The 20,951-nt window shown below is 46.4% G+C and overlaps 1 protein-coding gene across 1 annotated transcript in view; it reads right to left on the reverse strand.

Moving 5' to 3' along the window:
- Positions 1-10,833: 10,833 nt before the first annotated feature.
- Positions 10,834-20,951, reverse strand: part of DDX56 (DEAD-box helicase 56) — an 11,222-nt gene continuing 1,104 nt past the window's right edge. The window contains exons 3-14 of the mRNA XM_012809981.2: positions 20,154-20,314; positions 19,842-20,012; positions 19,328-19,418; positions 17,330-17,574; positions 16,898-17,017; positions 15,889-16,002; positions 15,681-15,775; positions 15,009-15,082; positions 14,789-14,878; positions 13,485-13,590; positions 11,536-11,612; positions 10,834-11,140 (exon numbers count right to left, since the gene is read on the reverse strand). Of these exons, the coding sequence (XP_012665435.1) occupies positions 11,063-11,140; positions 11,536-11,612; positions 13,485-13,590; positions 14,789-14,878; positions 15,009-15,082; positions 15,681-15,775; positions 15,889-16,002; positions 16,898-17,017; positions 17,330-17,574; positions 19,328-19,418; positions 19,842-20,012; positions 20,154-20,314 (1,422 nt within the window). The 3' untranslated portion in view covers positions 10,834-11,062. The remainder of the gene's footprint in view (positions 11,141-11,535; positions 11,613-13,484; positions 13,591-14,788; positions 14,879-15,008; positions 15,083-15,680; positions 15,776-15,888; positions 16,003-16,897; positions 17,018-17,329; positions 17,575-19,327; positions 19,419-19,841; positions 20,013-20,153; positions 20,315-20,951) is intronic.

The raw sequence follows: 20,951 nt of genomic DNA on the forward strand, positions 1-20,951 counted from the left end.
AGTACCATTCCTATATACCAACAACAATCAAACTGAGAATCAAATCAAAGACTCAATATCTTTCATAATAGCAACAAAGAAAATAAAACACCTTGGAATATATTTAACCAAGGAAGTGAAAGACCTCTACAAGGAGAACTACAAAACATTAAAGAAAGAAATTGCAGAGGATGTAAACGAATGGAATAGCATTCCATGCTTATGGATTGGCAGAATCAACACTGTTAAAATGTCTATATTACCCAAAGTAATTTACAGATTCAATGCAATTTCAATTAAAATACCAACATCACTTTTCCAGACTTCAAGCTATACTGTCAGGCTATACCAACCCAAACAACATGGTACTGGCACAAGAACAGAGACACAGACCAATGGATCAGAACAGAGAACCCAGATCTAAAACCATCCTCATTGCCATTTGATCTTTGACAAAGCAGACAAAAATATACAATGGGGAAAGAATCCCAACTCAAAAAATAGTGCTGAGAAAACTGCATAGCCACATGTAGAAGACTGAAACAGGATCTGCACCTCTCACCACTCACAAAAATTAATTCACAATGGATAACAGACATAAAACTAAGACATGAAATTTTAAGAATTCTAGAAGAAGAGTTTGGCAAAATTCTTACAAATATTGGTGTGTTCAAAGAATTTATGAAGAAGACCCCAAAGGCAACCACAGAGACAACAGAAGTACATAAATGGGATTTTATTAAATTAAAAAGCTTCTGCACAGCAAGGAAAAAAATCAATAGAATAGACAACCTACAGAATGGGAAAATATTATTTGCATGCTATATATCTGATAAAGGGCTAAGAACCAGAATCTACAAAGAACTCACGCCCATAGCAAAAAGACATCAAACAACCCCATTAAGAACTAGGCAAAAGACATGAACAGAAGCTTTTCAAAAGGAGATAGACTAATGGCCCGTAGACATATGAAAAAAATGCTCAGCATCTTTAATCATTAAGGAAATGCACATCAAAACCACAATGAGATATCACCTAACTCCAATGAAAATGGCTTTTATCCACAAGTCCCAAAACAACAGATGCTGGCAAGGATGTGGAGATAAAGGAACACTTATATACTGTTGGTAGGAATGCAAACTAGTGCAGCCTCTCTGGAAAGTAGTATGGAGATACCTCAAAGAACTAAAAGTAGATCTATCATTTGATCCATCAATCCCACTACTGGATATTTACCCAAAAGAAAAAAATCATTCTATAAAAAAAGACACTTGGACTAGAATGTTTATACCAGAACAATCACAATCACAAAGATGTGATGTCACCAAAGTGCCCATAAATTCGTGAGTGGATTAATAAAATGTTGGTATATATATACCATGGAGTATTATTTTAGACATACGAAAAGTGTTACTAACACCTTTTGTAACAACCAAGAAAGAACTGGAGACCATCCTCTTAAGTGAAGTATCACAAGAATGGGAAAACAAACTCATCAACACTTTTAAAATGGAACTAAATCATCAACATGTCTGCATACGTATGGTAGTAAAATTCAATGGAAATCAAGCAGATGGAAGTGGGGAGTAGGGAACAGGTAAATTTACACCTAACAGGTACAGTATACACTTTCTGGAGGATAGACACAATTATAACCTTGACTCAAATTGTACAAAAGCAGTGCACATAACCAAAACGTTTGTAACTCTTATAACATTCTGAAATTTTAAAAAATTAAAATTAAAAGTGTAGGCTACAAAAGGAAAAAGATAAATAAATTGGACTTCATTAAAAATTTAAATCTTTTGTGCTTAAAGGAAACAAAAGAAAAAGGTTGCCTTAATCCAGAAAGTAAAGGCAACCCTTAAGATTAGAGAAAATATTTGCAAATAACATATCTAAGATGTTGGGCAGCGCCTGTAGTTCAGTGGGTACGGCGCCAGTCCCATATACTGAGGGTGGCAAGTTCGAACCTAGCCCCAGCCAAACTGCAACAAAAAAATAGCTGGGTGTTGTGGTGGGTGCCCGTAGTCCCAGCTACTTGGGACGCTGAAGGAAGATAATTGCTTACACCCAGGAGTTGGAGGTTGCTGTGAGCTGTGATGCCACAGCGCTCTACTGAGGGTGATAAATTGAGAATCTGTCTCTTAAAAAAAAAAAATATATATATATGCATATATATCTCTAAGATGTTAATACTAATATTCAGAATGTACATGTATAAAGAACTCCTACAATTCAATAGCAAAAATACAAAGAAATTCAAATAAGAACAAAGGACTTGATATTTCTCCAGAGAAGATATATGACTGGCCAATAGGCACATGAAAAGATGCTCACCATCACTAATCATTAGGAAAATGCAAATCAAAACCACAAAGAGATACCACTTCATACTCATTAAAATGGCTGCAATTTCTAAAAAATGGAAAATAACTGGATTCAGTGGATATGGATAAACTGTAACCCCAATGCATTGTTGGTGAAAATGTAAAATTGTACAGCCACTGAAGACAACAGTTTGGTAGTTCTTCAAAAATAAAGAATTACCATCAGTCACACTCTTGGGTATGTTCCCAGAAGAACTGAAAGCAGGGAATCAAACAGATACTTGTACATCATTGTTTATTCCAGCATTATTCACAATAGCCCAAAGGTGGAAACTCCATCAGCAGATGAATGGATCAACAAAATGTGTTATGTACACACACAATAGAATACTATTTAGCCACAAAAAGGATTGAGGTCCTAGCCCAGTGGTTCTCAACCTTCCTAATGCCAAGACCCTTTAATACAGTTCCTCATGTCATGGTGACCCCCAACCATAAAATTATTTTCTTTGCTACTTCATAACTGTAATTTTGCTACTGTTATGAATCATAATGTAAACTAAGCATCTGATATGCAGGATGTATTTAGGCAACCCCTTGTGAAAGGGTTGTTCAACCCCCAAAGGGGTTGTGACCCATAGGTTGAGAACCGCTGTGCTGTCCTAGCACATGCTACAGTGCAGATGAACCTTGAAAACATGCCAAGGAAAGTAAGCTAGATATAATACAGAAAAACAAATGTTGCATTATTCCACTTACTATGTTGCTAGGGAAGTAAAATGCCTAGGGCAGGGGTCCTCAAACTTTTTTAACAGGGGGCCAGTTTACTGTCCCTCATACCGTTGGAGGGCCAAACTACGGGCCCTGGGACGAGTCAGCTGCTAAGCCTTACAGGCAGTGGCGGCAAAAACACACAGCGGGCTGGGTAAATGTCCTAGGCAGGCTGCATGTGGCCCACGGGCTGTAGTTTGAGGACACCTGGCCTAGGGACAGAAAGCAGAATGGTGCTTAGCTAGGGCTGGGAACAGTAAAGAATGGAGAATTATTGTTTAATGTACAGAGTCTCTGTTGGGGATACTGAAATAGTTCTAGAGATAGATACACAACCTTGTTAATATACTTAATGCCACTGAATCGTACACTTAAAATCATTAAAATGGCTGGGCTCAGAGGCTCATGCCTGTAATCCCAGCACTTTGGGAGTCTGAAACAGGAGGACTGCCTGAGGTTAGAATTTCAAGATCAATCTGCGCAAGAGTAAGGCACTGTCTCTACAAAAAAAAAAAAAATAGAAAAATAGCCAGGCATGGTAGAACATGCCAGTAGTCCCAGCTACTTGGGAGGCTGAGGCAGAAGTAAGCCAGATATAATACAGAAAAACAAATGTCACATTATTCCAACAGTCTATTACTTTCTGTATTATATCTGGCTTACGAGGCAGAAGAATTGCTTGAGCTCAGGAATTTGAGTGAGTTGTGAGCTCAAATTTGAGTAAATTGTGAGCTATGATGATGCCACAGCACTCTAGCCCAGGTGACAGAGCAGGTCCCTGTCTCCAAAAATAAAAATAAACGTTTTAAATTGTTAAAATGATAAATTTCATGTGTGTTTCACCACAGTAAAAAATTAATAATGGCAGCTGGGTGTGGTGGTTCACAACTATAATCCCAGCACTGTGGGAGGCTGAGGCAGGAGGATTGCTTGAGCTCAGGAGTTCAAGGCTTGTCTGAGTGAGAGTGAGACCCTGACTCATGAAAAAAAAGTGGAAAAACCCAGCAGGGCGACAGGGTGAGCGCCTATAATCCCAGTGGCTTCAGAGGCTGAGGCAGCAGGATGCCCACAGCTGGAGTCTGAGGTTGCAGTGAGCTACGATGCCACTGCACTCTGCTCAGGGCATAGGGTAGAACTCTGTCTCTACAACAACAACAAAAAAAAAATGGCAGAACAGGTAGATCAAAGCATTTGGACCCCTGTGGGGAGCTGTCATTCCATGTCTGTTACCATCTAGCACCGCTTGACACGAGGAAGATAAACCACTCTTTGTTCTCACTCCTGTCACCCAGCATTCTCTTACTTGTACGCACTTCTAACAGATGCACCTATAATTTCAGGCTGTCTACCACCTGGCTCCCAGCACCCGCTCCTGCTGCCCTTTTCAGCCTCAGCACCCAAGACATTTTCAGTTAAGAACTCTTGTGGAGGCTGCCCTGAGCACTGTAGAGTTTAGTCTCTCTCCACTTGACACCAGTAGCATCACCACCCAGATGTGACAAAACCTTGCCAAATGTCCAGTTGGGGCAAATCTGGCTAAGAACCACCACCCTACAGAAAGCCTTACTAAGCCAATAAATCCAGTCCCTCCTTCCAGCTCTGTCACAACCAGACCAAGACTGACTCCCAGGCCCCTCCAGGTCTTCCTAAACACTGCCATTCCAACATCCTGACAGTGGGGGTCTTCTGCCACCACCAGGCTCAGGGAGTGGTCTCTCCCTGCTGTGGCCATCATAGCAGTGGCTGGCCTTGGCACTTGGCCTATCCAACATTGCTTGAGTGCATTTTGCTTCTGGAGTCTGAGGTCTTGGTTACTGGGGCAGGAACCATGTCTCCCACACTAAGGACTCTATCACCTATAAGAGTCCAATCTATATATTTCAGTGATTATTAGATTGTTTGCTTTAGGAGCACAGCTTCTGTCAGGACCTACAACTGTAAAAGCTGAAAGCTCAGAGCAATTTGACCATTTGACCACTGTACCCCACCTCCATGGAGCCACCACCAGCCTGCTCCTCCAGCCCATTGCTGAGATAGAAAAGGGTTTGCAGGTCCATGAAGAGGATGAGGCAGGCAGAACCTCAAGAGATAAGAGATCCCAGGTCCTTCCTGAGGGCTCCCTGGAGGAGAGGGTAAGCAGCTCCATCAGTCTGCCCTGACTGCTGCCTCCAGCAGCTCCAGCTGCAAGTTCTGGCCGAAGAGGGGTTTAACCTGGGCAGGGCTACGATGCTGAAGCCAGACCACTGAGCAGGGGGAGCCACCAGAAAAGGAGATCTTGTGTCCTGGCTGAGGTCATGATAAGGTCTAAGAGACTGGGTTTTCACTCTGAGTCTCTGCTGTACAAGCACCAGATTGCTTCTCATGTTCATACCAGCCCTACATGCTGAGCGGGACCTTTGTCTTCTGTGGTGGTCCTCCTTGACATCACACTGAATTTTCTAATCTCAAACCAACAGTTGTAAAGTGAGCTGTAGGGACCAAAGGAGCCATGCAGGGATCTGAAGCAGGGTCTCCCAGGAGAGACAGGCTCCCAATACTGCTGGTCTTGACAAACACAAGGCCATGGAGTATCCCTGGGCTTGGTGGGGGACGCAGTTGGAGCCTCCTGTCTCAGCCTTGTGTCACAGAGGTGATGTCCTGACTGGTGAGTCCTGACTGTTGCATTGGGGTTGTAGTCCTGCTCTACCAGCACTGTTCCTACCTACTCTTCTTTTTTTTTTTTTTTTTTTTTGAGACAGAGTATCACTATGTTGCCCTCGGTAGAGTGCTGTAGTGTCACAGCTCACAGCAAGCTCAAACTCTTGGGCTTAAGCTAGTCTCTTGCCTCAGCTTCCCAAGTAGCTGGGACTACAAGTGCCTGCCACAATGCCCAGCTATTTTTTGGTTGTAGTTGTCTTTGTTTGGCAGGGTTTGAACCCACCAGCTCCAGTGTATGTGGCTGGCACCCTAGCTGCTGACAGGTGCTGAGCTGTTCCATTGCACTTTTAACTATAAATAGTCTTCAAGAGCCTTGGCCAGGAGAAGGGCTGTGAGAAGAGAATTTCCCCCAATGCATTACAGGGAAAACTTAACAGCTGGGCCCAGGAACACACACACACACAACTTGGCATGGTCCCCACCTCAAAAGAGCTCCCAGACCACAGTGGGAGCAGGTGCCCAGTGAGACTACAGCTTCATGAGGTCAAGGCTGTATCAGACACACAGAGGAGGACACCCAGCCCAGGATGGGAATCAGGATGGTTTCCTGGAGGAGGCCATTCTGGGTGAGAGAGGTCTCACATCCTAGAGTTGCCAAATTTAGCAAATAAGAAGCAAGGTGGCCAATCAGATTTGAATCTCAGAGCCAGTAACTTTTTTAGTATGTTTCAAATATGAGATGGAAACATGGTTGTGCTGTAAAATTCCTCATTGTTTATCAGAAATTCAAATCCAACTAGACACCCCTACTGGCTTCCCTTCATCACTGTGATTTATGGATGAAGCATTGGGCTCAGAGAAGGGCAGTGCCAGGGGGCTTCAGAATGGGGACTGAATCCAAGTCTCCCAGTTCCAATTCCAGACTGGAGTCTGACAAACCAATGCACTTCCCATTTCACTGTTACCAGCCACAGTTAACCTGAACAGATGTTTCATGCAGGGCACTGTTGGTCAGGTCCTAACAAGGCCAGATGAGCGTACATGCCAACATCTGGAGATTGTTCATTCACTTCCAAAGCCTACTATCATAGATTAGTTGGGGAACTGGACTCCATGCTACCATCAAGGACCCAGGGCACTCTGTACACACAGTGAAGTATTCACTAACTTTAAATTTAGTCTAGAGTAAAAATGTTTTGAAGTTATAACCACTTTAAGATAGGAAGATACTGTGTAACTTTGTAATCTATGGGAGGAATCTGTTTGTGATATACTGTGATGAGTAATAACATTACTGATGTTTACTTTTACTGTGCGAATAAAAAGTTAGAAGGGGAAAGAGGAAAAAGAGATATCCTTGCTGCTTTCTGGAATTGCTGGCTTTTCTGTAAATGAGCTGTTGATCTCTCCTCCACTTCACTGACTTGGGTACAAAGCAGATGGACCCCTCCCTCAGTCAGGCAACACCACCACATAACCAAGTGGCATTGGGCTGGCTACTGAATCTGAACCTCAATTTGCCAATCTGTAAAATGGATGGGTGTGGTGGATAAGAAAGCCTCCCCTCTCTGTGGTCTGGAGACCACTAGCATCTGCCTCACCTAGGAGAAAGATTAGAAATGTAGAATCAGAGGGCCGGGTATGATGGCTCACACCTGTATTCCTAGCACTCTGGGAGGTCAAGGCGGGTGGATTGCTTGAGCTCAAGAGTTCAAGACCAGCCTGAGCCAGAGGCAAACTCTGTCTCTAAAAATAGTCAGGCATTGAGGCAGGCGACTGTATTCCCAAGCTACTTGGGAGGATGAGATAAGAGGATTACTTAAGGCTAAGAGTATGAGTTTGCTGTGACCTATGAAGCCATGGCATTCTATCCAAGGTGATATTTCTTTCTTTTCCCTTTTTTTTTTGAGACAGAGCCCCAAGCTGTTGCCCTGGGTAGAGTATCATCACAGCTCACAGCAACCTCCAACTCTTGCCTCAGCCTCCAGGGTGATATTTCTAAAAATAGAAATGCAGGTGGCACCTGTAGCTCAAGTGGCTAAGGTGCCAGCCACATAACCAGAGCTGGCAGGTTTGAATCCAGCCTGGGCTTGCCAAATAATACAACCAAAAAATAGCCAGGTGTTGTGGCCCGTGCCTGTAGTCCCAGCTACACCAGTGCGTTCTATACCAGTGGTACTGCTTCTTAGCAGGTTTGTGGAAGGATAGTAGCAGGCATGATGGTCGTGTTGAGTTCTGAAGGTATTTCAAAAGGAATAAACTAAATAACATGCAGCTTGCCCAACAAGGTGCCTGGCACATAGCAAATCTACTTGGCAAGACAACTTACCCTGTGCAATAAAGAACCACTTCTTCCTTTACCCTTGTAAAAATGGATATGATAAATGGAAAAACAGTAACTCACAGCCCCTTCTATAAGGCAGGCATCACACTGGGGGAAAGATGACACTTGGCAGGGGTGACACCGCTGATGGGATTTGATTTTATCACCAGTGCTAAAGACCGAAGTCCCACAGAAACTAATTCTCCAAAAGCTGAGTCATTCATCTGATTCTCTGCTAAGATGAGCATGCACCTGAGCCTTTCGTGCTCTGGGTCCAGAGGTTTCCTGGCAGGCACATGCTGTCCTCCCACCACTATCACTATGTCTACCTCTGCTCTCTGATCAGTGTTTCCTACTTTAAAAAAAAAAAAAAAACCAGAAACAAAAAAGAAACCCTGAACTCTTTGTCTTTTGAATTTTTAACATGTGACTGTACACATTTTGGTGACAACCATTCTGGTCTGTGTGGGGATTACCCCTTACCCTGGAGAATGCACAAATGCTATTTCCTTCTGCCCTTCCCATCTCAGCATAAACTTTGCTTTAAAGGTGCCAGCATCCCATCCAACAGGGCAACAACCCCTCATAATTCTCATACCCTGGATTACCCCACACTGTGCACTAGCTTACTATCTGGGCTCCTTGCCTCATGGGCTGTACCTTGTCCACATGATTCTAGCCCCTAGCACAGAGTCCAGACACACAAGCATGCGTCCAGGCCTGGGTGTGCCATTCCGAGCTGGAGATTGCACTGCACTCTGCTGACCTTCCTGCTTCAGCCCATGGGTCACCACCAGCCTAGAGACCATCCAGGATTTCTTGCTGTTTGGCTGAAGCCCTGCATATCCATACAGCACATGCTGTACCTTTTGCCCCTCCCAGGCCCCCATGGCCTCCAGAGCTGCCTGGCTTTGTATAGCCTAAGGTTTGTGTGTTCATCACACACATCCCCTCATGAGGCCCGTCCTAGTCCTAGTCTGGACATGTACAAAGTTAAAGGCACAGTCAAAGAGACTGGTCAAAGAGACTGAGTTCAAGAGATCAACCCCTCATACCTGTCTGTTCACATGTAAATGAACATCTCCAGGGCTGTGGGGCTCTAATGAGCCCTAAACACTTTCCCTCTGTAGACTCAGGACAAGAAGATGGACCCTCTCTTCCAGTGCCCCCATCAGTTCAGGCTAGACCAAGTACAGGGCCTGCTCTAGCTCAGGGAATGGGAAGAGGGAACAGCATGGGCAGGCCTCAAAGTTCCCACGATGGTACCTGCCCCCATGGTGGTGACAGTCCCAGCAGTATTAGCTTCTCCACTGGGGTAGACCAGACTGGCCAACCTGCCCTCCACTGCCAAATGGCCCTGCCCAGCCCTTACCTGCTCTGTGACCTCACATTTGCCAGTATTTCTGAGCCTCATCTCCCTGCATTTAGGACACAATAGCCTTCTCAAAGGTTGTTGAGCTAAAAGGAATGTACACATTCAATAAACAGCTGCCACTCCTCACCTGAACCCCTCTGCTCTTGGCCGAGACCCCGCTGTCCCCAAGCAGGGGTACAGCATGGGATTGGCTTTTATGTTCCTCCACCTCATTCACTCATAAGGAAATCATTGGGGATATCTAATCTCCTCTCCAACCAAGGTGCTTCTGGGATGCAAGCCCTATTGATAGTGTGTAAAAGCACCAGGGTCAGACAGGCAAGACAGGCTGTACATTACTTTAGACAACAGCTTGGCTCTAACATCCACAACATCCAGAGCATGGGACTAAGGCCAGACCTCAGCACCATAAACCCTCTCCACCTATCTCCTTGCTCACACTTGTGACAGGTTGCTCATATATTTCCTTTTTCTCTCCAGCTCCATTAACTGTTTTCCCTTTTCAATACCCCAAGGCACCAGACTGCAATACTGGCAGCTCTACTTCACACCTGCCGGTGGATAACACTACTGCTCCCACCACCATCATACATTCTGACTTCCTAGGGCTTAACAGAAGTAGGGATCAAACAAGCCCCAAATGAGAGGTCTTGCTGCTACCCCTAGTCCTACCACACCCTAACTGTAACTAAAGGCCCAGATCTCTCACCTCCGTACAAATTTTTACCAAGATTCTACAACTTGGTTTCTTCCTGAAATATACTCAAGCACTTCCCTACTTTGTCTTAGCTCTCCCTCTCCCAACCCACCTCCTCATGCCCCAGCCTGGCCTTGTGACACTGTGATAAACAGGCAGTATCTATGGCCCCAAGTCAGCAGAGAATCCCACCCCTCTAAGCCCCATAACAAGCAAACTGAGAGGCTCAACTTCCACAATGGGGAGTCAGCTGGAGAGCTGGAACTGGGGCACAAGTCAGGACAAAGTGCATGTGAACAGGCATGTCACACCACCACTCTGTGCATGTAAAACTCATAGACACAAGCTCAAATTTGAAAGGTTCAGGAAGAGACCAGCAGAGAGCTGCCCTGGCTCTTCTGATTCTACAATGTGCATGTGTAGGGGGATGGGGAGTCAAGATCAGGAAGGCCTTTTCCTGGGGGTACAGGTTCATCTGGTTGCCTGACCCCAGGTAGCAGGGCTTCAGGGGCTGAACAGGAGGGCTTTGGGCTGGCCACAGCTGCGTGCTGGATGATGACAGGGTTCCCTTCTCACAGCTTAGGATCAGCTCCACACAGCTGATTTCTGCTGGCCAAGTAAGTACAATAGCAGAGCCAGATGCTACCACCCTCTGGAAGTTTCCTGACTCCTGAGGTTTTAGGTCAGAGTCCTTTCCTCCATACATGCCAGAAGCAGCACAGGCTGGGGCAACAGAACCTTTATTCTGTTGTTAAGGAGCAAGACGCCAGCCTGGCAGTGCCAAGGCACCAGACTGCAATGGTGAGAACTCATCAGATGAGAATCCCAGCACTGCCTGCCCCAGAATCCAGGCTGTCCAGGCACTGCTTCAAGCACCAGAGCCACTCTGTCCACGCAGGGTGGGAAGCCCGTTCCACACTGTGCTCAGTCTCAGAGAGGCCCAGAGGATCTCAGGAGGGCTTTGCTGCCGGTCTGAATTTCTTTCCTTTGTGCTTGAAGCTGCGCAGTGGGTTCTGGGCTTTCACCTTCTGTGGAGCAAAGTCACAGGTTAGTGGGAAGAATAAGACCAACAGACTAAGAGACCAACTGTCCAACTATCTGTCCACCCAAACTGAGAAAAGACTTTGTAGACACAAAAGGGGCCTTTGATGTCTGCAGGGCACTTGGCAAGGACCCTGCACGCCACAAGCCAACAACACCAGAAACTACTGCGGACACTGAGGGAGAAAGGGCAGCAAGGAACAGAAAAGTAGGGACTGTGGGTGGCAGAAGTGTTCCCAGCCCAAACAATTTTGTCTGTCACCAGATTTTCTGGACTTCAGTGCCCCCTCTTCCCCTACACAAAGGTGCCTTTGGTGATGACAAAGCAGCAAGGTGGGGGAGAAAAAACCACAGCTGTGCCCAAGGCCCCTAGGGGCCATACCTTGGTCTTCCTACAGGAGGAAGATAGCTTTTTCCGCTTCTTATGAGGACGTACAAGGCCACGAAGAGCAGGAGGAACTGGAAGAGATACTTGGCCTCAGCAACAGCCTCACCACTGCCACCCCAACCCTGTCCATGCCACAAACCTTTCTCAGTACTGCCTACCCTCACCCTACCCTTTTCCCTGACTTTGCCCCAAATTTGCCAATGTGACAGCCTGTGATATATTCACTACCATGTTTGCACAGGGACAGGAGAATGTGAGCTCATTAGACTGCCACTATCTAAATCAGTCTTTCATAGTATTTAAATTAGCTGCAATAAACATGCAGCAAGAAAGAAAAGTATCTTGCAAGAAAGAAAATGCAGCTAAAATAAGTGTATAGTAATTTCTTCACCCGTGGCCTATTAGTATAAATTCACTGCGCCCCCAGCTGGTGCCCCACATCTTTCCTTCCATTCCCCCATCCCAGTCGCACCTGACTGTGGCTCTGTCCTCTCTTCATCCACCCCCTGGACTACCCTGACCAGCCTGGGCCCTCTTCAAAGTGTCAAACGTCCCCCATCCTGCCATCTTTCCACCTTTCCCTGGCCTTTCAAAGCCTGCTGGCCGCACCCTCCTGGCAAGTAACTCCACTCCTACTCAACAGAGCAGCCTTGGTTCCTCAGGCTAAAGCCCAAGTCTTGCCTTCTCCCTGCCCCTTTAACCTGACTCCCTTCCTAAAGTCTCAGATTAGAACCCAGGATGGGGTCTTCTCCAGCTTGCTGTCCTGTGGGAATCTGACCCTCACCACTCTCTCTGGCAGTACCAGGTTCCTATCTCTTCTAGATCCCTGTCTCTCCCCACTTCCTACCACAAAGGGGCATACATTCGCTGCCCATGGACTTCTCTTTGCCACTCTTCTCCTTTAATCTATTTTAGGCATAACAGTCACACATGATCACTACCAAAATACCACACACAGGATGCCAAAAAAAAGTCATTATCCAGAGCTTGCATCAGATGAGAAGAGCAGCCCAGGTTTAATGGCTGTGTACACAAATGTCTGGCCCTGGAATTGTCTGTACCACAGAAACAACTCCTGGGGTCCTGACCTCACAACTGCCATCCCTTGTACCCCTGCTCTGCCCCAAGTTCTTCCCTTTGCTACCTCATCTATTTACACCTTACAGAACCAATTTTTTTTTAAGAGATGGGGTCTACTATTGCCTAGGCTAGCCTGAGACTCTTGGGCTCAAATGATCCTTCTGCCTCAGTCTTCCAAGTAATTGGGACTACAGGCACTTGCCAACACTCTCTGTCAACTGTCCTTTACCAGCAATTCCACGGATATCTCAGCCTCAACTATGAGGCTAATCCCATGGGCTGCTTCCTGCTGATGACTCTCGCTCAAACTGTCCACTTCCTCCAGTCCAAGGAGGACACAGGTTTAGCCAGTCACTGGTTCATTCTTTCATTCAGCCAAGCCTTTAGACTACCTGGCCTTAAATCCTGGGTTTGCACCAACTCTGCACTACCTCAGTTCTTGAGGTTTTTTTATTTTATTTTTTTTTTGTAGAGACAGAGTCTCACTTTTTCGCCCTCGGTAGGGTGCAGTGGGGTCGCTCCAGCAACCTCCAACTCCTGGGCTTAGGCGATTCTTCTGCCTCAGCCCCCCAAGTAGCTGGGACTACAGGCGCCTGCCACAATGCCCGGCTAACTACCTCAGTTCTTTCTCACCTCCACAACAGAGACCTCAAGAGATACCCTGCAGGATAGGACGAACAAGTTTTATAAGAGTAAGGTGCACTTAGGTGCACCTGCTTATGGATATGCATGCTACCTGGGTCTCTGAGGTCGTGTTGTACCAAAGCATCCCACCACTAAGCACAGGGGCTGACATGCAGTAGCTGAGGAACCAACACCATTTCTCCGAGCCCACTGTCTCCAACCACCTCAGCCACACTCACCCAGGTAGTCAGGAACGTGGCCCAGGTGAGGTTTCACCACGGCAGGATGCAAAGGCAGGTCATGCCGCAGTAGCTGGAGGTCCCTGGGATTGTCCTCAAAGTATGTCTGACAGGGAAAGAGTTAGCACCACAGTTAGCACTTTTCTTTTGTAACTTCACAGACCGAATTATTGAAAGGATAACATAGTCATATGTTTTAAAATTTAAAAGGCCATGAGCAAAAAAAATTTTTTTAAATTAAAAATAATGGCAGTGCCCATAGCTTAGTCTGCAAGAGTGCCGGCCACATACACCCAGGTTGGTGGGTTGGAACCCAGCCCTGTCTACTAAGCAACAATGACAATTGCAACCAAAAAATATTTTAATTTTTTAATTTTTTTTTGTTTTTTTATTTGCAGTTTTTGGCCAGGGCTGGGTTTGAACCCACCAACTCCGGCATATGGGGCCGGCGCCCTACTCCTTTGAGCCACAGGTGCTGCCCTGCAATCAAAAAATAGCTGGGCATTGTGGTGGGGCACCTGTAGTCCCAGCTACTTTGGGAGCCTAAGGCAAAAGAATTGCTTAAGCCCAAGAGTTGAAGGTTGCTGTGAGCTGTGATGCCACCACACTCAACCCAGGGCTATAGCTTGAGACTGTCTCAAAAAAAAAAAAAAAAAAAATTAAATTAAAAATAAATAAATGAATAAAAGGCATGAGCAATCAACACTGTAAAATTTTCATACTACCTGTGTCCCCATCATGCTCCCTGCCTAGAGGCAGCTAGTGGGCTAGATTCCTGTGCTTCCCTCTGAGTCCTGTGCACTCATACAACACCAGCACACATAACACTCCTCCTACTCTGGACTGCACACAGCAGCACCCACACCCCTTTCCACTTGGCATCATGCTACAGACTACTCTGTATCAACATACAGCCTCATCATTCTTTCCTGTGCCTGTGTAACCTCAGGCTCTGGACACACCCTAACACACCTAGCAAGCCCCTCTGTTCCCACTTTTTAGTTCCACAATAACACTGTGATGAATGAGAACACCAGTGAGACTATGCACATTCACAAGTATGTCTGGAGTTGAGTTCCAGAAGTAAAATTTCTTGACCAAAGGGCACTGACAGTGCCCACCCTAAAGCTGTGCCAGTTTACCTCCCAGCCAAACTGGCTGGCTTTCCTCAGTGGTTCTTGCCCTGTTTCCTCCCTCTCTCTGCCAAAGACCAGCACACTGCCTGCCTCTGCTTCTCACCACTCAGAGCTTGGCTGATCTCCAAGAAGGGCAGCCACCTAAACTATGCCCCACCTTCACCTCACCTTGAGCTTCTCAGAGTGTAGGAGCTCCTCCTTGATCTCCTTCAATCTCGCCTCCCGAATGGCCTGTTTAGTCACTGAGCGCATGGCATCCTAGGGGTGGACACTGAAGGTCAAGACAGACAGGCTGCCCCAAATCCTCCCTCCCACCTGGATGCTCAGGTACAATCCTTGGGTCAGCCCTCTATGCACATGACTCCCCTCCCTGCCATGGTCAGCTTACCCTGCAGCGATAGCGGAAGCCCTCAATCTCCTCCATCCGGAACTGGTAGGGGAGCAGAACAGGGGCCCCATTCTCTGGGGAGAAGACAACAGGGTCCCAAGGGTTGAGGGCTTAAAACAAGGTCTTCACATTAGCCCTCCTGTACCTTCTCCCATGGTAAAGGAGCAGAGGACCCACTGCCCCCCTGGCATGCCAAACACTCAGCTAGTTTGTAGCAAGGTCTCATGGACAGTGGTGATTCATTGGTTCCATGTGTGAACAGGGATGGCCCGTGTGCCCCTGTGTACAGACAGGGGTGACCTGTGCATCCCTGAACCCAGGACCGGCTGTTCACTGTCTCTTCTCCCAAGGATGCTGCAGCCCCAAGCATAACAACACCCATAATAATAACCAAGGAGAGCAGCTGAGGAACATGCAAGACCTTGGGGTCAGGTGCTATTGTGAGCTGTACAAGGGCAGTATGTAGAGTCACCCAATGTTCATGAGGCAGACAATACTTCGGTTTGCTCATCTCTCAAAAGGGACAGTGCCTGCCATACAGGGCATGACAAGGATGATAGGGAAGCTGTCTGTCACACTACATAGCTATCTGTGCTATCGTTGTCATGGAATTTTAAGGTGTTGTGGAAGAAACCTGGCCCTGGCCCAAGCACAAAGGAGCCAGGCTCTTACCTCCACTGAGAAGTTTCTCAATCTTGTCCAAGTGGGCCTTCTCCGTGGGTAGCACAAAGGTCAAGACTATGCCTAGGTTGTTAGCACGTGCTGTCCTATAAGTAGAGATAGCCAAGCCTGCACCTTCAGCCTGTAGGTTCTCACCATTACACCGAGTCCAGCATGCCCACTGCCCAGGTGCCTGGCCTATCACTCCCAACCCTCCTACCTGCCAGCTCGATGAATATAGGCCTCAGGGGTGGGAGGAAGATCAAAGTTGAGTACTGCAGACACGTGGTGGAAGTCTATGCCCCGGGCCACACCTGCCTCTGGATCAGAGCCCCTACAGAGAAGACTCAATGTTAGCAAGACCCTTCCTGTCCTCTGGGTGGACATTCTCAAGCTTAATTAGCAAAATTTTCCCTAAACAAAGACTAAAGACAACAGGACCCTGATATATAGAAGACTGATAACAAAACTGTTCTGGGAGTTGGGGTATCATAGGGTAGCCTGAAGCTCTTGACATGTAGCCAAACCCTTGCTCTGACCTCAGTTCTAGGGCAATAGCACATCTCATTGCCCAATGGGGTAATCTGAAAACCACCCTGGGCCAGTCAACCCTTCAGGTGGCCAAAGACTAGGGGCTTCTCCTTTCCCCCCAGAAATATGCTCCCTGCAAGCCATAGACACACACCCAGTACAAGCTCGGTCACCTCCCCTGCAGAGGAGTGAGCACCATCAACTGAGATGTAATCTTGTCCTTTGTGCTGCACATCACTCTCCTTCAATGTACCCCCTCAGCTAAACAAGGGCTTAAGGGGCTCTCTGGGCTATGCTATCAGCCAGGCCTAGAACCTCTGGCTTTTGTTATGTGCACTCTGGTTTTAATCTTCCACAAAGCTTCTGGAAAACAAGCTTTTTTTTTTTCTTGAGACAGAGTCTCACTTTATAGCCCTCAGTAGAGTGCTGTGGTGTCACAGCTCACAGCAACCTAAAACTCTTGGGCTTATGCCTCAGCCTCCCGAGTAGCTGGGACTACAGGAGTCCGCCATGATGCCTGGCTAATTTTTAGAGATGAGGCCTCACTCTGGCTCAGGTTGGTCTTGAACTCATGAGCTCAGACAATCCACCCACGTCGGCCTCCCAGAGTGCTAGGATTACAGGCATAAGCCATCCTGCCTGGCCGAAGACAAGTCTTTTTGAGGAAGGATGAGAAGAGAAAAGAAATCTGGACTCACTTGTCCCCTCTGGGCCCTCGGCCCCGACGCTTGCCCTTTGCTGGAGGTCCCAGGACTTCAGCATCAGTTGCTATGACAGAATCGTAGAAGCCTTGGTTGAACTGTGAAATGATGTGGCACCTGCAGTCCAAGAATGGAGGGAAGGTTAGCCCTGCAGAGCAAGCTGGAGGCCCTACTTCCATCCCCAGTTTCATAGAAACCATCACCCTTTCCTACTTCTTCTTCCTCTTAATTTCTTCCCCTATTTAATCTTTGTACCTCAAATTCCTCAGCTGAAAATCAAGTAACAGAAGGTATTTCAATGTTGTGAAGAATAAGTATCAGTCAAGTCCAGAGGCCCCTACCAAGTACATGAGAAATAGGAACATTTACTGAGACCCTTTTCAATCCCCATCTTCCACTTATCTAAACCAGATGTTGGCTATGGCAAACCTGGAGCGCAGTGGGAGTTCCCCATTGAGCACACAAGTGGGGATGCTGAACTGTTCCAGGAACAGACGTAGACGGTAACTCCGCTCCAGAGTGTTGACAAAGAGCAGGGACTTGCCCCGAATCAATGACAGCTTTAGCAGGGCATATAGCAGCAAGAATTTGTCTTCCTCAGTATCACAGACCACCTGAAACTGCTGTAACTGGTCTGGTCCAGGTAGTTGGGACTCCTGTAACTTGAGCGTAACCTGGAAAGAGGATAGGCCTGGGGTCAAGAAAGCAAGAGAACACAGAGATGCTAAGCCACTTGCTCAGCAACCGAAGCACTGACATTTTAGTGCAGAGCAGAGTTGCATTTAAAGATTCTTGGCACCCTAAGTCCCCTCCAGTTTTGTAACCTAAAAACTCAAAGTACTCGAACTGTTGTGGTACACAGAGACATAAACCATATATAAAACATTTGGGGCACAAAGAAAATCACATCAATAAACAACTATATTGAGTACAAAAGGCCTATGGTAACAGGCCTTCTGAAGGGTAATATTTAATTAAGGTGAGAACTCTGGCCTTAGAATTTTGGCTCTATCACTCAAGGCAGCCCCTTCAGGGATTCCTGCTCAGGCTTTTATTTATTTATTTGTTTTGAGACAGAGTCTCACTATGTCACCCTCAATGGGAGTGCCATGGCATCACAGCTCACAGCAACCTCAAACTCTTGGGCTTAAGTGATTCTCTTGCCTCAGCCTCCCTAGTAACTGGGACCACAGGCGCCCGTCACAACACTCGGCTATTGTTTTGTTGTTACAGTTGTGATACCAGGTGCAGTACAGGCAGAAAGCCTATATACTTGTGCCTTTTTGCCTCTGAGAGTGAGTAGGAATAAAAGTCGTGTTTTTCTACAATGTAGAAGACTCTGAGGTAGAACCCCCACTATGGCCTTTGCCCTAGCTGGAGGAATGTGACATTCCACTGTGCTGACCTGGGCCAGGGGGGCTGGGGCTCGTAGGCACATCATTGGTATACTTTTGGAACCTCCGGATTGTGGACTGACAAGATTAAATTACTGCCTCCAGATGGCTTAGGGCTTCAAAGACTAGACAAACAATCAGTTTCCTCCCCCTGTGGCCGTTTCCGTATCTATCAAGAATCAGGCCAGAGAGCTGATAGTGTGTGTTTCCTTGATTACTATTTTGAACATAATCAATAACTTAGAAGAATGTGTATTATGTATCTAGCAGACATGTGTATCACTTAATCAGTAGTCTAACAGGAACCTAGTAAAAGTTAATTGGTCTTCTTACACTATGTCACTGAGGTAATGGAATGATTATTGATTAACAGTGTGTACATGCAGACTTGGCTATTTAATCTAGTGAAGAGATAAAGAATTTTGCTGCTCGCCATTTTAAGATGGTAGTCGTCTTTGTCCTATATAATTCCAATAGCAAGACTATACTCTGTGACACCAATCATCTGTGACACCTAACAACAACAGGGGAGGCCAGGCTTGAACCCACTAGCCTCAGTGTATGTTGCCAGCACCCTACTCACTGAGCTATGGGTGACGAGCCTGGTAAAGCTTTTACACAAAGCATGGTTTGAACTGGGAAATAACCCCTGGGGCCACCTAGAAATATGTAGTTATTTTAGATCACTGGATTTTAGTGAACCAGAGATAAGATACCCAGTGACAACTGTCCTACCCAAAACACCAAATACTCCTCTGAAAAGGAGTATAAAGTCTTAGACTAGGAGTATCCAACCTACAGCCTCGGGCTGATTTTGTGAGGACTTTTTTTTTGCCTATCTGTGGTGTCAGATATTATGAAAAGTATGCACAAACCTTTTTGCTAATTAGCTTTCACAAACATTTGTGTATTTAATGTGTGACACAGGACAACTCCTATTCTTCCAACATGCAGCAGAGAAAAAAAAGGTTGGACACCCCTGTTAGAGTATCCCCATACCCACAGCTCTACTCATTCCCATGGTGCTCCTTACCGGGTTATGTAGTACTAGCTCCTTGAGTGCTTGTACATCCTCATTAAAAGTAGCCGACATGAGAAAAGCCTGGTAAATGCGGGGCAAATGACTGAAACAAAACAGAGCCTGATCAGGTGCCAGGCCCAAGGGCCTCTAATTGTGGCAAGTGAACTTTTTTTTTTGAGACAGAGTCTCACTATGTCGCCCTCAGTAAAGGGCCAATGCGTCACAGCTCACAGCAACCTCAAACTCTTGAGCTTAAGCAATTCTCTTGCCTCAGCGTCTCAAGTAGCTGTGACTATAGGTGCCTGCCACAACGCCCGTCTATTTTTTGTTGTAGTTGTTGCAGCTGTCATTGTTGTCTTAGCTAGCCCACCAGTCTCAGTGTATGTGGCAAGCACCATGACCACTGTGCTACAGGCGCAGAGCCTTGGCAACTGAACTTCTCATCACCCCACCCCACTCTCTACACACAAACATTTCCACTAGGAACTACCTCCACATCCCTTTCTTTCTTCTTTATTTTGTTTACCAGAGAAGATTCTTGAGCTCTTCCTCAAAGCCAAAGGAAAAAAGAAGATCAGCCTCATCTACCACCAGCAGCTCCAGGGAATCATGCAGTTTCAAGTTATCTTGCTGCAAGTGGCTTAAAATGCGGGAAGGGGTCCCCACCACCACATCTGGCTTCTCCATCAGCACAGCTCTGCAGGTGGGCAAAACATCATATCAGTGTAACGAAGAATGTAGCAACTGGGACCTCAACCTTTCTCACTTGTTACACATAAACCCAACCCCACTTTTTTGTGTAGCTTCATTGACCTACAGCCCTGCTGCTTTCACTCACCGCTGAGAGGCGGAGTCGTCAGCAGCTGAGACATTGGCTACCCGGACATCTCGAGCACAATAGGCAGCCAGCTGCTGAATCATGGATTGGGCCTGCCGTGCCAGCTCCTTGGTAGGAACAAGGACAAGGCCTCTCACAGCCTGTTCTACCACAGGACCTGTCTTTAAAAACATGAAGACTTTAGCTAGCAGGGTACATCACTGTGTCTAACGGATGCTTTTCACTACCTCTTCCATGAAATCTGTTCCACCCACTGCAATACAACTCTGCTGTGTTATGACTAATGCCTCACTCTACCCACTTTAGAATGTAGGGTAGAGAGTTCTTTTTCCAGGCACACACTCTCAAAAAGAATAACTTTTTTTTTTTTTAGAGACAGAGTCTAATTTTCTTGCCCTCAGTAGAGTGCTATGGCGTCACAGCTCACAGCTACCTCCACTCCTGGGCTTAGGTGATTCTCTTGCCTCAGCCTCCCGAGTAGTTGGGATTACAGGCGCCCGCCACAACTCCTGACTATTTTTTTGTTGCAGTTTGGCTGGGGCTGGGTTTGAACCCACCACCCTTGGTATATGGGGCCGGCGCCCTAACCACTAAGCCACAGGAGCCACCCCTCAAAAAGAATAACTTACTTTACGATTATGAAGTTACTTATAACATACTAGTCATAGAGCTGAACCCTCACAATAATTCTGTAAGCAGAAAGAGACGTACCTCTTTTTTATAGAAAAAAGAAAGCAATTTGTTAGAGACAATAGGTAAATTCGCACTTAATGGGTACAATGCACACTATCTGTGTGA

Source organism: Otolemur garnettii, unplaced genomic scaffold (genome assembly GCF_000181295.1).
Source record: "Otolemur garnettii isolate 467f Iridium unplaced genomic scaffold, OtoGar3 scaffold00119, whole genome shotgun sequence".
In the NCBI taxonomy this organism is placed as follows: Eukaryota; Metazoa; Chordata; class Mammalia; order Primates; family Galagidae; genus Otolemur; species Otolemur garnettii.